The sequence below is a fragment of the Pygocentrus nattereri genome, chromosome 16 (assembly GCF_015220715.1).
Source record: "Pygocentrus nattereri isolate fPygNat1 chromosome 16, fPygNat1.pri, whole genome shotgun sequence".
Lineage (NCBI taxonomy): Eukaryota > Metazoa > Chordata > Actinopteri > Characiformes > Serrasalmidae > Pygocentrus > Pygocentrus nattereri.
Window position 1 is genome coordinate 18,385,720 of NC_051226.1, and position 16,125 is coordinate 18,401,844.

Sequence of the window (16,125 nt, forward strand, 5' to 3'; positions counted from 1 at the left end):
GGGTGTGGTAAACCATTTTGAGCCTGGCATGGCAACATGGCACAGAAGCCAGAACAAGCTCAAAAAGAATGTTTTTCTGCATGATTATGCTGTTTTTCACTGATATTTTTCTGTAATTCCCAAATATGTTTTTGAAACATTAATGTGTCTTAGTCTGAGGTTTAGAAGTCTCTTCCCATTCAAAGGAACATGTGCCTGATTTTGTATGAGGGGACATAACTGCTTGGGTGTGTTGCCAAGATGGCTGCCATGTAGACAGACTCTCCAATAAGGACTTTTATGTGTGTCCATCAGGCCTTGTTTCTTACAGTATGAGAGACTAATAGGAAAATACAAAATATGCATAATCATGCAAATTGACTAGTAGACTGTTGACTGGCTAATCACTGCCCATTCATTGACACGGTAAATTTTAATTGATGTTTAAAATTCAGCAATCAAGGGTAATCCTGGCAGCCATAGTTATGTTTAGACAAACATAATTCCCACAATCCTTCATTAGCACATACCTTATTCTCACATTGTTTTTTAGCTAAACATTATTCTTGTATGTTTGTGACATGAGAAGGTCAATGCTAGCCTGGACACTGGCTTGAATGTGTCTGAGGCATTTGTGATACCTCAAGGAGGTCTTGGTGGCTTCATTAGCACATGTTGTCTTTGACACTTCTGACAACCCTGTCAATTCAGTTTAACTTAGCATAGAAGTGAATGATGGACCACATCAGAGGAGGTCATGCGCTACGTGGGCTACAGCATCTCTGTCGCGCTCAGAAATGTAGCCCAGCTGGGAGTATACACTGAAAAGAAGTAACGGGTTGGATTTATTTTATCAGAACATGTTGTCTTTCAGTTCATTCATTTTGACAATAATTATGTTGATGTCATGCATGTTACTAATGTAGAAATCAATTACAGTCAGTGCACTTTTTATGAGTGTATGTATGTATGTATGTATGTATGAGTTTGTATTTGTGCTTTTTCTTTAATGATAGCTGTGCTAATTCACACTGGTGTCTCTGTGTGCCTGCATGCTGGTTTGTTTATGATTTATTGAAGTGTGTCAAAGATCAGCTCTACCAAGTCTATGATGTATTCAGAGTTCTGGTATACTGGTTCCCGATTCAGGTGTGTCAATAAGTAGAATATGCAAAAAATGTGTTAAATCAGTTGTGTTGACAACTGTGTCAATTTAACATATTTTATTGATATGCAACTGAATGACATCATGTAAATTGGAAGCACAACAATTTCAGCCTTCTTTATACTCTTAGCATCTTTTGCTGGGGTTAAGTCAGAGCACCACCCTCTAACTTAGCCCTGTGTGTTGTTTATCAGACTAAGTTTGATAGAGTAAAAAGGTCTAAGTGGGCGTACTAGCATGTCACTCCCCTTTGCATCCCCCTCCTCTCCTTCCTCTCTCTCTTTCTCTCTCGCTCTCTGTCACCTCCCTCCCCCTCAGACATAACAAAGCGAAGCGCTTTGTACTTATGCATCATCCAGTGTGCTGGATTACAGCTGTGTAATCAGTAGCCATCGCGAGCACCTCTCTCTGTGCAAATTTTCCACCTGTGAGTGAGAGCCAGAGACTGAGTAACTGCAGCACACTGCAAACATGCCGCGCAGACCATGGTGAGTTCACTGTATATATGAACAGCTTCATGTATGTCTGTAGTGCTAACTGTCTTGAGTTTACTTTGTCAGTGTGCTTTCAGTTGCTAACCTAATCTCAGCTTGTTTTACAGAGACAGTTTGTGGTTAAAGATCAGGCACATGCACAAACAAGGATGAGTTATGAGCTGTGTCAGTACTCCTTATTAGGAAGCAGAGGTGGATGTGTTAGAGTAATTAGAGATGGCACTGATTGCTGGGTATCGAGGTCAGTCTGATAGAGGAAAATATTGGAGCAAATACTGCAGGGAAAAAATGGAATGAATCTGATCCAATCTTGTAACAAAAACTGCCATGATAGCCTACTTTTAGAGGCTCATTTTAAGTGAAGAGCTCAAATTTTTAAAAAGTTCACTGTAAAGCTTGATAGTTTTTTATAAAGAAGTATAAGATGAGTCTCTGTATCTGCCCATGCTTAAGGTTCCACTACTGGTACTAGTTCCAGAAAAGAAAGAACGGTATTGTGACATCTCTAAAAGTATTGCATTGAACTGGCTTGATTTAAATGTGTACATAATTTCCACATGAATAAAATAGGCCTATAGTACATTAACACAATTATTACCAAAAGTATGAAAATCAAGATACTGCATTTTATTGATGTAATAGATTTTATTCATGTTCAGGTTGAAAGTAACTTCAGTGTACCACTTTTTTGTGTTTTTTCAGAGATGAATTAGTAGAAGTAATTTATAATTAAGTTATACTTAAAAGTATAATCTAAAAGTAGGTAAACCTTTTGATAAATTCACTTTTAGGTCTTTGAGATTCTTGGACTCCAGAGAGATGACAGTACATTTCATTATGCAGGTGTAAAGCCTGTCATACGCTCCGCTTCCTCTTGGCCTGTAAACCTACATCAACTGCTTTGGGGTATGGGTCATCTTTGATTTTGGGATTTGATTTATGCTGTGATATGAAGTCATTAAATAGTACCTGCTACTTTCCTCCCAATGTATTAATTATGTTGGATTTTGCATATGATGCAGCTAAATTTTTAGTTCAAACTGGTTTTCCTTATATTATGAATGTTTGTTGATATTACAGTACACCTTTTGTAATTTTAGCTTCAGAATTGAAAAATATTTTGTTTTAATTTCTGTTTACTTTTATTAATGTATGTTTTCCCTCATATGTTTATATGTTCCAGTTACATTTTAGTTCAAACTTGGTTTCTTTTTTCTTTCCTTTTTTAAAGCATCTGAGATTTTTACAAAGCCACCACTTGCCACCACCCACCCCTTTTAGCATTTTGTTTTTTCAACAGCAGAATTCAAGTGTGTTGTGTGAGCTTCAGGGTCTAAAGCTGAGTTCCTCCCCCTTTTAGTGCTGTTTGCAGCCGTTTATTTCTAGACTGCTGCTCCTCACCACTGACAGTTCTTCCACTCCAGTGCTCATCCTTCACCCCACTCTCTCTCCATCTCTCCCCATCTCCATCCTCTCTCCCCCCTCCAGTCTCCCCTATAGGAGTGGGCTGATAGTGGCGCTTTCCTCTGATGAAAAATAGATGCGTAGCTGGAAGTCAGAGGTGCTCTCTGAGGGAGAAAATCTTACAGGGTTAGTACAGCAGGGATTATTTTTCCCAACACAAGGATTTGCTGAATATCTACAATCATTAGTCTTACCCTTACTTTTATACATGTCTTGTGATTCCTTTAAAAAACCCTGAATCTTAAAATGCTTGAAGTGTAATTAGGCTCATTACATTTCATCCATTTTTAGAAAGTTCCATTGTAACAGTAACTAATATTGATTTAACTTAGCAATTTACACAAAACTGTCTATGTCTTTTTCCGAATGAAACTTTGAAGATGCTGTGGCCTACCACTGAAGTGGTAGTGTTGCCTAACACTGAACAGTTGCACTCTGTGAACCTGAATGAGCACTGAGCATTTTCAGTTCTCACTGCTGTGGAAAGGGAGCAACAGGGTGCTGGACTGAGTTACAGTGGTTTTTCATTGGCTAGTAGCTTTAGCCCATCAGTGTCAAATCACATTTCAATGTATAAACTGTAATCTCAGATTAAATTTCTTTTAGCACCAGTTTTTCCCTCTTGTACATACTTGTACAAGGCTGTAACCATATACAGTACTAATCATAGGGGTAGGGGTGGATTACAATGGGGAGCCAGGTGTGGTGGTGGATGGTGCGTGGTGGGGCCGGTGTGGTTGTTTTCCCAATTTTTTTTTTAACTTAATCATTAGTGTAGAGAATAATTATAATCATGCAATACTTATTTCTAGTAGTATGTAAGTTTGAGTTTGATGCTACAAGTAATATTAGAATATTCTGTTGACTGATTTAATTAACAAATATTAATGGTTTAATATTTAGACTTTAGTTCCAGTAAATACTTTCTCTCTCACTTCTATGTAAGCTCATCCTGCCCTAAGTCTATTACTGTTCTCCTGTGCTTTCTCTCTCTCTCACTCTCCCTCTTTCCCTCTCTCGCTCTCACTGAGCAAATATGATATTTTGAGAAGTACACTGACTTGCTCATGATTGTGACTAGACTGACTCTCACTGCTAAGAGACGAATTGTCCTCTTTTTCCACAGTGACAGTTTTCAGTATGTGCAGCACATTAGCCTCACTTTTTCAGGTTTATATTTATACCCTTTAACAAGACCTTTGAAATTTGATAAAGACAAATACTTTATTAAATTATTTTGATTGGGGGTTTTTTTTTATTGTCTTAATATTATTATTATTATTATTATTATAAATAGTAATAATAATAATGGTAGTATTAGTAGAACACATCAAATCTTCAAAAACATTTATTTGAAAGGGAAGTCTATATTCCAGTGATTTTCAGTATGACATGAAATCATGCTGGAAATTGAAAGTGTTTTTGCTGCTTGATGAAGAGCACATTTGACTATATATCAGAATATAAAATCTGTGGTTTATATATTAGTATGTGTACTTTATTGTTCAGATCAGCTTTGCAATGTGTGCGATAATCAAATGCAGCAACATATGCAAAAACACAGCCTTGTGAAAACAGAAGACAGTGTCAGCTCTACTGTTTTGCTACCAACACTTTACCAGTAGAGGGACCCAGATAGTCGTTTTTAGAGAACTGATGTTGGCCAGCCCTTGCTGATGGTTGGACTGTAAACTTTTACTGTGCTTTCACTACTCTAAAAACTGATTGGGTCACACAGGATCTGTGAATTATATTCACAGCTGGAAAAAACTGTTTAGCTGAGGAAAATCGTCTGTGTTTTTGTTGTTGACATCCTATTGCTGTCTTTATTACCAGCTTTTTGGCATTTGAAAACACCAAAATATGTAAACGTTCTATGGTTGTGACATGTAAAGCCAAAGTAGGTTATGTTTGTGCAGCTTAGTTTTTGTATTTGGACTGTTTGGACTGGGAAATTAACTGTACATTTCCCAACTTTAACCTTAAATAGAATATCAAACTTTTTTTTTTCTGGGAAAAACAAGCAACATTATTCTTCCACGATGTGGGCCCTTAAAATGTTCCTGTGTGCTTGACTTCTTTTTCTGGGTATTTTTTATTCTTTCTTTTTCCTCCTTATTCTCCAAATCTCACTGTATTTCATATTCCCTCACATCTTTCACCTTCTTCATTCTTTCTCTCTTCCCTTTATCTCCCTGTCTCTCTCCCCCGTTTTCTACTTTAACTGTGTCAACCAGGTAGCTGACTATGGGCTTTTCTTGTTTCTGCAGCAGAATGCAATCATACTTGTAGAAGTAGACGTGCAAATTTGGTCTCATAGGTGTGTGTGCAGGGTGGTATCATCAGGAAGATAAAGCCTACATACATCACTTCAAATGTAAAATTAGCCGAAAAATTACACCTGCAGTTAAGAGCTACCACAGTGTAATGTATCGAACAGGGTTTGCAAACTCTCTGTGAAAAATGTACACACAAGAGCTACCAAAAACAACTCTGAGTTTTAATGGAGCTTTTTATAAACTCTAAGAGATGTTTCATTATGCTATTCTAAACAAAGTGATGACTGTACTATGTAAACTAAAAAATAGCAATAGACAGAAATACATTTTTATATGAAGTACAGTCATACGCAAATGTTTAGGTGCCCCTAGTCAAATGTTATACTTTGTTGATTTTCTAGTGAACATAAATACACATGTACACAGAACACATATTTTATGCACAGTTACACAGCTTAATTGCTGAATTTAACTTGTTGAAAAAATATATAAATAAAACTTAAAATGTGGCCTGTGACAAATTATGGCTGTGAGTTAAGCACAAGGCCAACACACAGTCTTATTCGTTCCGCAACAGTATTTTAATTTTCTTTTCTTATTAGGCCTTGAGATGCACTACAGTCCCCAGTATGCACTGCAACATAGTGTGCATTCTGACCCCCTTCACCCAACAACAATATCTGGGCGAGCAGTTACACAAAAAGTAAAGATGCCTGGTGTACAGCAAATATGCAGTTAAAAAAAACTGCCTAAAAAATGTATTATTATTTAGGATTATTTTTGAGTAAGTATTCAATCCTATTTTGCTGTTGCAGTTTTCCAATAAACAGTGGCCTGTTCGGGTCCTGTAAGTAAAAATGAAAAAAGGAAAAAAAGCTGTCCCACAGATTTGCTGATATTTTTTTAATATGGCCCTTTTAGCGGTTTAGTTTGACACCCCAGCAAAGAAATAGTGTGTTCTCTGTAGAGGGTGTGTTAGCTGACTTTTAGTTAGAAAATCAACAAAACATTATCTGACTGCGGTGTTCAAACTTTTGCATTTGTAACTGAGTGAATTGCTTCTAGTGGCAGAGCTTTATTTTCAATGTGCACAAGGACCTTTTGTAGCACAGCCACTGATCATGTAACGCCAAAGCAGTGGAGTTAGCCGTTAGAGACTGCACACTGACAGAGACAGATTGACAGTTTTTCTTACATTTCACTGTGCAGCTGGCATGTATTATGTACACAGCTACTCCTTTGAAGCCTATCAGCGACAGTGTGATGTCAGTGTGGGAAATTTCATGGAAAAGTCACTCCCCAAAGTATTTCATCAGTAATGCAGGCCATGTACTTTCAAATGTGTCTCACGTCATTTTAAAAAGTGGAGGGGACATGCCCCCTCCCCCCACCTATTTTGTGCCAGTATCTGGAATCAATTCCGTTTCATTTTTTGCTGAAATAACAAAAGAGCAGGAAAGTATGTGGCAGCTTGTGTGTGGCAAGTGACATTATCTATTTCAATGTATGACTACCTTCCAGCATTTAACTTGGAGAAATCACAGAGAAAAATAGGCAATTACACACTGTAAAAGGTCAGAGAGAGAGCAGGTGAATAACAGCTGGACACAGGTTTGCAGAAAGAGAACGGAGGAGAGTGAAGGTCAGTCCTGTTCTTTAGGTTCCAGTGTTTGCCTGCCTGTGTGCGGGAGAAAGCACAGGCTGTTCTGAGGGTGGAAATGAAAGCCATTGCAGAGAGAGATGTGAGCATGAAGAGTGATGGGGGGCAAGGCCACATCTCACAGCTCCCCTACTGAGCCCACTGTCTGATACACAACCACATACATCAAAAGCCTCCCTCACTGCTCAGCCTGTGTGTGTGTGTGTGTGTGTGTGTGTGTGTGTGTGTGTGCGCGTGTCCTTCACATGTCCAACATCAAGTGTTTATCTGTCTAGGTGGTGTCTCTGCAGGGTCTTATCTGTGATTGTGTGTGTGTGAGGAAAACAGCAGGAGGCTGGTCAGTGTGTGTCTGTGTGTGTGTGTGTGTGTGTGTGTGTGTGTGTGTGTGTGTGTGTGTGTGTTTGTGAATGTACATGTGTGTGCATGTGAGAGGGCAACAGATGAGTGTGTGTGTGTGTGTGTGTGTGTGTGCGTGCGTGTGTGTGTGTGTGTGTGTGTGTGTGTGTGTGTGTGTGTGTGTGTGTGTGTGTGTGTGTGTATTTATGTATGCAAAAGTCAGAGACCATACTTCTGTTATTTAATTTCTAGTCAAAAAAGGCCATAAAGTTCAAGTTATTCATATTTCAGCATCAGGAAAAAAGCAGAACACATAATCTTACTTAAATTAGCTGCATGCATCATATCTCTTTGCCTAACAGTGTTAACCCAGGTAAGGATTACACCAGTCTCTTGAGTCTCTTCCTGTGCATTCTAGCACACTCTTCCATGAAATGAAGAAGCATTTCTTCTACTGTTTCAAACTGAGAATAAGGATTGAGGTTTGTGTCGTTCTTTTTTGTGAAAATTACTCACATCCAAATTCAAAATGAAATAATCCCAAAGGAGTAGCAGAATTTTTTTCTAAGTTTATTAAAGTTTTTAGGCCTTTAGAAGAAAACAGTGTTAATCTGAACTAGTTATTGATAAGCAACTGATCAAACAAAGAAATACATCAATTCTTACACATATAGTTACCAATATGCCTAATCCGTATAGTATTTTATGTATATAAAAATGCTTCATTATTTTCAGTGTTACAAGTTCCAAGCCCTCAGAAAGCATCCCCTTAAATCCAACCAATAGCATCTTTCATAAAAAAATTAAAAAAAACAGTTCACTGAGGCCACTACTTTAATGTTTAAACTGTTTTGCAAGCGTTATTTTATTCAAATGTTTGCAAACTGTCTTGCATTGTTTTATAAAGTCTTACTGAAGGTAAGGCTAGTTTATTCAAATGTTCAAACTGTCCACCACTGTTCATTACTCTACCTTACAATGTGTACAGTGAGTTCAGCCGTTGTTAGCTTGAAGGTCACACAAAGTTCACTGTTACTGAAGGCACAGGGCATACAGAGTTCACTTTTACTAAAGAAAAGTACAGAAATCCCTGGCATCTCTGTAAGCTACAAGAAGTTGCGTGTTTTACCTTTATAATTTTGCTTTTGTGATCATTTTACTTCATTTATTCATTAATTTGCGGGATTTCTCTTAATGTGTGCCTCAGTCTGCTCCTACCTGCAGTTGCCTGGTTTCCGGCCACCCTCCCACGCATAACACTGAAAGTATAATATCAATTTTAGGAATATAACATCATTTTTTTTCAATGGTTTACTTTATCCATCCTTTGCTTTTTTTACCAATTCAGGATGTTTGCTATCAGTTTTTCAATGAATCAGCAGGGATATTTTTCCACACTTCCAAAGTTCAGTTTTACAAGTTGGTTGCATATTCTGCTTCTCACAATCTTATATTGTCCACCAACAGATTCTTCGTTTAATTTGCAATTTTTCTTCTTTTGGTCTATTTCCTTTTCTCAGTAACAGCTTCTTGACAGCTACAGATCCTTTTATAGCGTTGAGTTGCTTTCTCATAGTGGAAGGATGGACAGAAACACAAACTAGAGTAGAGCTCAATTTTCTGTTCTGTCTGAAAGATAAAAGCACGGGTGGTGGTCTACAAGGTCTTGCACGGTTGTAGCAGTAAAATTTCTCAAGGTATTGAATCATTTTTTAAACTCCATTTTTACAAACACCTATTTTTGTCCACTTATTTTCCTTCTATTTACTTTATCCTTACTTATGTAAGTAGTTAATCTCATATCAAATCTCCTCAGAAATATTTGAAAAATGAATAACGTGTACTTAATTGTTGTTTAGACTGGAAATCTGACTCTGTGTGTGTGTGTGTGTGTGTGTGTGTGTGTGTGTGTGTGTGTGTGTGTGTGTGTGTGTGTGTGTGAATGCAATGCACATGCATCTGTGTGTGAGGGAAGCAGCAGGAGGCCGGCCTGCCTAGGGTGTGTGCATGTGTGAGAAAGAGAGAAAAGGAGGGTGTGTGTGTGTGTCAGGCAGTTGCTCGTGGTGCTGCATACAAAGCACCTGGCCCTGGGCATGTCTCCTCTCATCAGCTGTCAGTCTTTATCACAGAGAGAGCGAGAGACTCTGCCTCTCTTCTGGAATGAATGGTCTTAATGAAGCCCTCTCAATCTATTTCTCTCCTACAGCAAAGTACATCACATTTTTCCTCCAGCACTCACTGTGCATTGATTTCGCTTTGCCATCACCCTGCAGACAACAGGTGTTCACTGCTTAATGAAACAGGTGCCTTTCACTCACCACCATAAAAGCAGTATAATACAAGTGTGTGTTTCATATGTGTTTCTCATACATGCAGTACTAAGCAGAGGTCTTACACACCTACGCATATTATTAAAAACTATTTATCTCAGCAGTAAGTATGTTTTTTATTTGTAAAACAGCATGTCATTAGAATAAATGCAAATAAAAAAAAAATACAGTAGAAAGTATCAAGAATTTCTAATTTAGAAAAAGGTACTCAACATTTTTACTGCAGTTGTAACCCCCTACAAAACCTACAGAAAACAGAAATAAACCTTATAGAAATAAGGCCACTCCAGGTACATTTAGCCCCAATATCTACATTTTATAAATGTTCATCGGCAGATATGTACTTGAAAAATATCGGCTACTGGCATCGGCCCACACTTCCCATATCGGTGCAACCCTAATATAAACTGTCATTATATTGCACTTTCATTCAAATGTAATAAACAGTCCTGGTATGCACCATAATGAAGCAGATACTGATCCTTTATAAATCTATTACTTTCAATGAACAACTGACAGCATTTTGATAACTACATCAACACAATATATATATATATATATATATATATATATATATATATATATATATATATATATATATATATATAAAATCTGTTCTCTAGTGTACTTTCAAAAATGAAAACTTCCCTTGTGTGAAATTGGAGATCATTTTCTATAATTTTCCTGCTCGTTGGCCTCACCCCAGTAGATTTCACACATCTACCTTACTGTCTCACACCTCCTCTGGCTTTCTTTGTCTACCCTCCATCATCTCCTGACAACTAGCCTGTGCATTGCAATAAGGTTATTCCTGAACTTTCCAGCTATCCTTGTGGGACTCTCTTAAAGCAAAGGTTCAGTGATGGTTCGGTTCTCCCAAAATGTATCAGCTATAACAGGTTTGAAGTTTCTTTGCACTGGATCTACTAAATTAATGTAGCTAAAAGGTAATGGAACCCCGCCAATTAGTGTTGAGGTAACTGGATGCCTAAATCATCACACACTTGCATCTACTGTGTTAAGTTGTTAAGTAATGTCAAGTAGACATCTGTGGATTCTGGGACTGTATAACATACTGCTGTCTGTTAAAACTAACAACTACATTGCATATCTAAAAACAGTAGTACTGTCTATGTCCATACTTCCTTAATTTATCATCTAAATCTTGGGTAAGGAGTTGTCCACACATGTCATTCATAGTTTCTTTCTTTATGTCAGGTTTTTGAATGTCTAGTTTATAATGGCTTCCCACATAGAAAACAAACTGCCTTTATGTCTTTTTTAAAAGCTAGTACTACTTATCAACATATTTGTGATTTTATAAATGACTGTGAAATCAAATAACTTTTTAAATGCTTTATATAACTGAAAACTGATGCTTTATATAACTGATGCAAAGGCAAAGATTCATTAGTGATTTCATTTCCCTTTTGTATTTTTGTCTTTTTTTTTTTTTGGTAATGTTATTATGAAATAATATTAAAACGTCTAAGTTTATATATTACAAACAAAAATTGATGGAGCTTTTTTTTCCCTTGAGCAAGCTTTTAGTGTGAACATGTCTGGACCCGGACTTTAATGACGATTTTACACCAGAGGTGGCGCAGTGTACATGGAAGGCCTAATTTATTTTGTGGTGCTTGTTATTTTACGCCTGACATGACTCACGTGCTGCCATTAAGTAAGTATTGATGAAATGTCTTTTCTTTCCACACCGTTTTTTGTCCGACAACACATAAGTTAACAAAACCTGCAGATGTTTTTTTTTGTTTACCAATTAAATCAATGTAGGCTATTAGCTAATGAATTTTTGATTTAGCAGTTATTTTTCTCATCAGTCCAACAGACTAGCACTTTCTCTACAAGTATAATACTGCTGCTACAACTTAAATCAACCTATAATTTGTATGTTGTTTAGATTATGGGCCCTGATTGCACAATATAGAAAGAATACTGAATTTTTTGCCATTTCTAGCTAGAAGCCGCTAGCATGCTGCACACAGCAAAAACGAAATAGGCCAGATGTTTTCTTTTCCACTTCACGTGCATGTTAACGCCACAACCACTGTAAAAAGTTCCATTAATAAATACGCCATAGTATGGTGTAAAATGGACTTAAGGATCATTTTTAGTTGTGAAGTTTTATTTGTGCAGTTGTAGTTTGTCCCTCTCTCTGGCTCAAATGGCAAATGTTCTTGATATGGTAACTTCTGTAAATTGCAAAATACCTGTGGTTTTCAAACATAAAATATAGATTATTTTGTCTCTGTTTATCCATTTTTCAATGTTTTTTTTTTTTTTTTTTTTTATCTGAACAGCCCCACCCTTTTTTTTCTCTTGGCCTATGGCTCTTGTCTGAGGACATCTCATTTCCACACCCAGTTCTTGAAGGCACCATGATCCTGCTTATGAAATAACAGCGATCAGTGTTTTCTCATCTGCATGGAAACTTTAGCTGTTAGCTAACACATCCCCTAAAGCCACAAGTGCTCTTTTGATCAGAGGTTACGCTAGTTACACACACATGCTCACCTCAGGCTCCAGTGTAACAACTCCAGACAGATTTATGCCAAGTGGATTTTACATTTTAGAAAGCGGGTGCTTTTCTGCTGTTAGAACATCAGTACACTGTTAGACACTGTCCTCAGAGCACACTGTCGTCTTATGAATTTGTGTCGGCTACTGAAAGGTGCTCTTTAGAAACTGGACACACAAGAACAAAGCACGTATTGCAATTGCACAATTGCATGTAGCTAGCATCTCATTACTGAAATTCTTTTGATTAAGATAACGTTTTGAGCACAGACAAATTACTGCATGTGATCCCCATTTACCCCCAGGATTGTGCAAAGGTAACACTAGGACATGTATTCTGTTGCAGAATTTTTCACTGCTAGCACAGCAGAACCCCATCAGACAGAATAACAGAAATGCTCACAGATTCAGTGCAAGGGTGCTGTGGCACTGCAGTGTGGAAGCTTCTTTACTGCTTTATCTCTGTTAGCAATCACAATCATCATCTGCCGCAGTAGGAATGTGATTAATGCTGGGTGATGTATCCTCACACAACAGTTTTGTTTTACTTACAGGTAACAAAACTGGATGCTTCAAATTGTTTAGACAGTTTAGTTTAGTTTAGTTTTTGTTTAGTTTATTAGGTATCTTGAACTTCAGACACTATTACAATGCATAAAAAACTGCATTAATAGTGTATTTTCTTTTCTGGAAATGTGTTCTCTGTCTAATTACAATAACATGCAACATCTTTATAGTGTTAAAACATAACAAAAATAGTCCAATCAAAATCAAAGCTCTTTAAGATTTATTTTATTTTTGAGTACTAGTAGTCAGGAAGCATGTGTTTATTACTACAAATTTCATCTGCTACCACAACACCATGATATACTATCATTCAAAAGTTTAAAATCACTTATTTTAATGATTTGTCTTTATTGGATATATAATAACAGCCTATACAGTGTAGATATTTTTAATAAGACACTAAATGCTAACTAGCTATCTACCTCATGATGTGATGAGCACTTTCTGAATCTGAGCCTTGATCTTCACTCTTAATGGTATACAGCTTTATACAGTCATTCTAGAATCATACAATGCTCTGTTCATCATTCTGGACACATTTACATTACTGTAATATTGAATATTATTAATACCCTCAGCAAGTGTGATAACTGTGTTTCAACACTACAATGCAATATACAATACTGTGCAAAAGTGAGAGACCACCCCTCATTTATTCAATTTCCAGACAAAATGGCCAGTAAATACGAGGGGAAAAAAACAGGTAAACAGTAAACATGTTTACAATAAAAATACACAGCAGTCTCAACAACTAAATTCAGTATTCATTGTGTCCACTCTTTGTCCATATTACAGCTTCCATTCTTTTTAGGAAGTTATAATAACATTAACTGTAATTTTTAAACATTTTTAAAAAGAAATCTGCAGGGATATTTCTCCATACCCTCAAAGTTCAGTCTTAGAAGTGGGTTGTATTGTTTGCTTCTCACAATGCAAGGAGTTCCAAACACATTCAATGATGTTGTGGCCTGAACTAATTGAATTTTCTGTCTCAGTATTGAATGACAGCTACACGTCCTTGCAGACCAAACTGCATTGAATTGTCTTCACACAATGTTAAGGATGGACAGAAACAACTGTGGAATTTTTCATATCTGAAATAAGAGTGGAGCTTGATTCTCTCCCATCTGTCAAAGATGAAAGCATGAAGCACTGTTTATCTGATGGTGACAGTATTGGTGGTCTACTAGGTCTTGCATGTTTGTTAGTTCTGGTTTCTGTATATCTTTTATTCATGTTTGAACTCCAGTTCTGGAAATTCCTACTTTTTTCACATTTTCCCTTGTCTTTCCCATTTCGTATGCAAAAGTTATCATATTTAATCTCCCCTGGAAAATCTGAATAACTTGCACTTAATAGCCATTTTGACTGAAAATGACTTTTTTTACAATACTGTATATAAAAAGACGCCTCTGCACTGATCACCCACTGATGGACAGGTGGACATCACATCCTGCTTATTGTTTATTGCTTCTCATGAACAGTCCTCTGCTAGGCTGCTGGCAGTGAAAAGCAAAGCCATCTGGACCAGCCTGATGTTTAATGCTAATGGATCCCGTTTTAAAAACAGAACATTGTTCTGATTAAGCCATTTGAGAAGATGCACCATTACTTGTAGTGCTAGAGACAGCAGTACCAAGAGATTGCTTTTGATAATGAGCAGAAAATTAGAGATGGACACAGCGTAATTACAAAACCCAAAGAAGAAAAAGGATACGGATAGAGTCTGCCTTCATAGTGCAGGGAGGGAAAGGATAAGGTTTAGTGAATGAAGCAAGAAAGAGAGGTAAAACAGACATGAAGCTGTGGAAAGACAGAATCTGAGCCAAACGTGTTTGCAGTATGGACAGACAGACAATATAACAGAGGTTAACTAGTTAGTGCTAAGCTGTTAAAGGCAGGATAAGGCAGTGAAAAAGAGAGAGAGAGAGAGAGCGAGAGAGAGCGAGAGAGAGAGAGAGAGAGAAAGAGAGAGAGAGAGAGAGAGAGAGGGAGAGAGAGAAAGCGAGTGAGAGAGAGAGACGTGCATAAAATGTCAGTGAAAGGGAAGGGTGGGGGGGCACCGTGAGAAATAGAGATAAAGCGAGAGAGAGTGAGAGAAGGAGAGAGAGGTGTTCACGGTGAAGGATGCTTCCACACACAGTCTCTGGGAGGTAGAGGAATAGTGACGGTGCAGATTTAGCAGCAAAAGCCTGTAATGTGATAGTAATACTGTAATATAATGGTAAAGCTGCATGTAATGGTCATGCTATAACGGTAGTGCTGTAATGTAACAGTAATACTGTAATGTAATGTAAGCGGGCAGATTGAGATTAAGTCTAAATCTAAGCTTGGGACTCAGGGGGCCAAGGGATGTCTGAGTTGAGGTCCAGAGTGCGCTGTAGGAGAGCTGGCATCCGGGCAGCTGCTGCGCTCATTGGACTCCTCCACCGCTCCCGCAGACAGAGGGAGAGGGAGAGACTGCGAGCCAGGGATGGCCAGTGGTGGGTGAGCCTGCTGTTTGGGGGGTTTGTATGTGCGATGTGCAGGCAGTGCTGGGCAATACTGATAGAATTCAATATCGTAATATTTTTCCTATTATATATCACAGTATGATGTTTGGGTTTGCATTAATAAAGTTAACAAACTTATTTTTTCCTGACTCTGCTAAACCTTATGCTAAAAGAATGTCTTACAAACGTGACATAGCTTGTTTGATTGGACTGTTTTGATTTGTTCTGTTCTGCTTCTCTTAACATGACACCAGAAGGAACACTAAAGAATTTTTTTTTACATTAATCAAGGGAAAGTGTCTTATAAAAAGTTTTTGTTATCTGTAAATACTGCTCAATCAAGTATTGTTCTATATCAGTATACTCTTGTAAGACAATATATCACCCAGCACTATGTGCAGTAAAAAAGTAATGTACTGAATTTCCTCAATTTAAATCTGTACATTATTTCCACATGATAATATATTACATAAACACAGATTTTGCTTTCAGTGTTGCTACATTTTATTCATGTAGAAATTATGTAAACATGGTGTATTACTTTTTCAGTTCATGTGATCATATCTGTTCTGCCTATCTGCTGTGAATGCTGTCAGAGATGAGTAATAATTATTAACCATTCATCTCCCTTCAGAAAGGTATCTCTGTGCTTGCAGGAGTGAAGTATAACCTTTTCTCGTACTTGCTGTTGGCAACATTCTGCCCATGCTGTATACCTACTTTTGTTCACAAGTCTTAAAAATGTTGTCTTCTGAGGCTTAAGGGCATTTACGTGTCCAGCCAATTTGAAACACAGTGAGTGTTCCTTTCACAAGCAGAATTGG

The 16,125-nt window shown here is 37.4% G+C and overlaps 1 protein-coding gene across 5 annotated transcripts in view; it reads left to right on the forward strand.

Moving 5' to 3' along the window:
• The window catches only part of rap1gap2b (RAP1 GTPase activating protein 2b), a 52,613-nt gene that overhangs the window by 12,438 nt on the left and 24,050 nt on the right, over nt 1-16,125 (forward strand). For 3 of the 5 annotated variants that reach the window (XM_017698640.2, XM_017698642.2, XM_017698644.2), the window contains exon 1: nt 14,908-15,292. The exons of 1 other annotated variant lie outside the window; for it this stretch is intronic. In XM_017698640.2, coding sequence (XP_017554129.1) covers nt 15,162-15,292 — 131 coding nt within the window. In that variant the 5' untranslated portion in view covers nt 14,908-15,161. Of the gene's footprint in view, nt 1-1,525; nt 1,633-14,907; nt 15,293-16,125 lie in introns of those variants that run through there. One more of the 5 variants, XM_037546006.1, reaches the window with a different exon arrangement.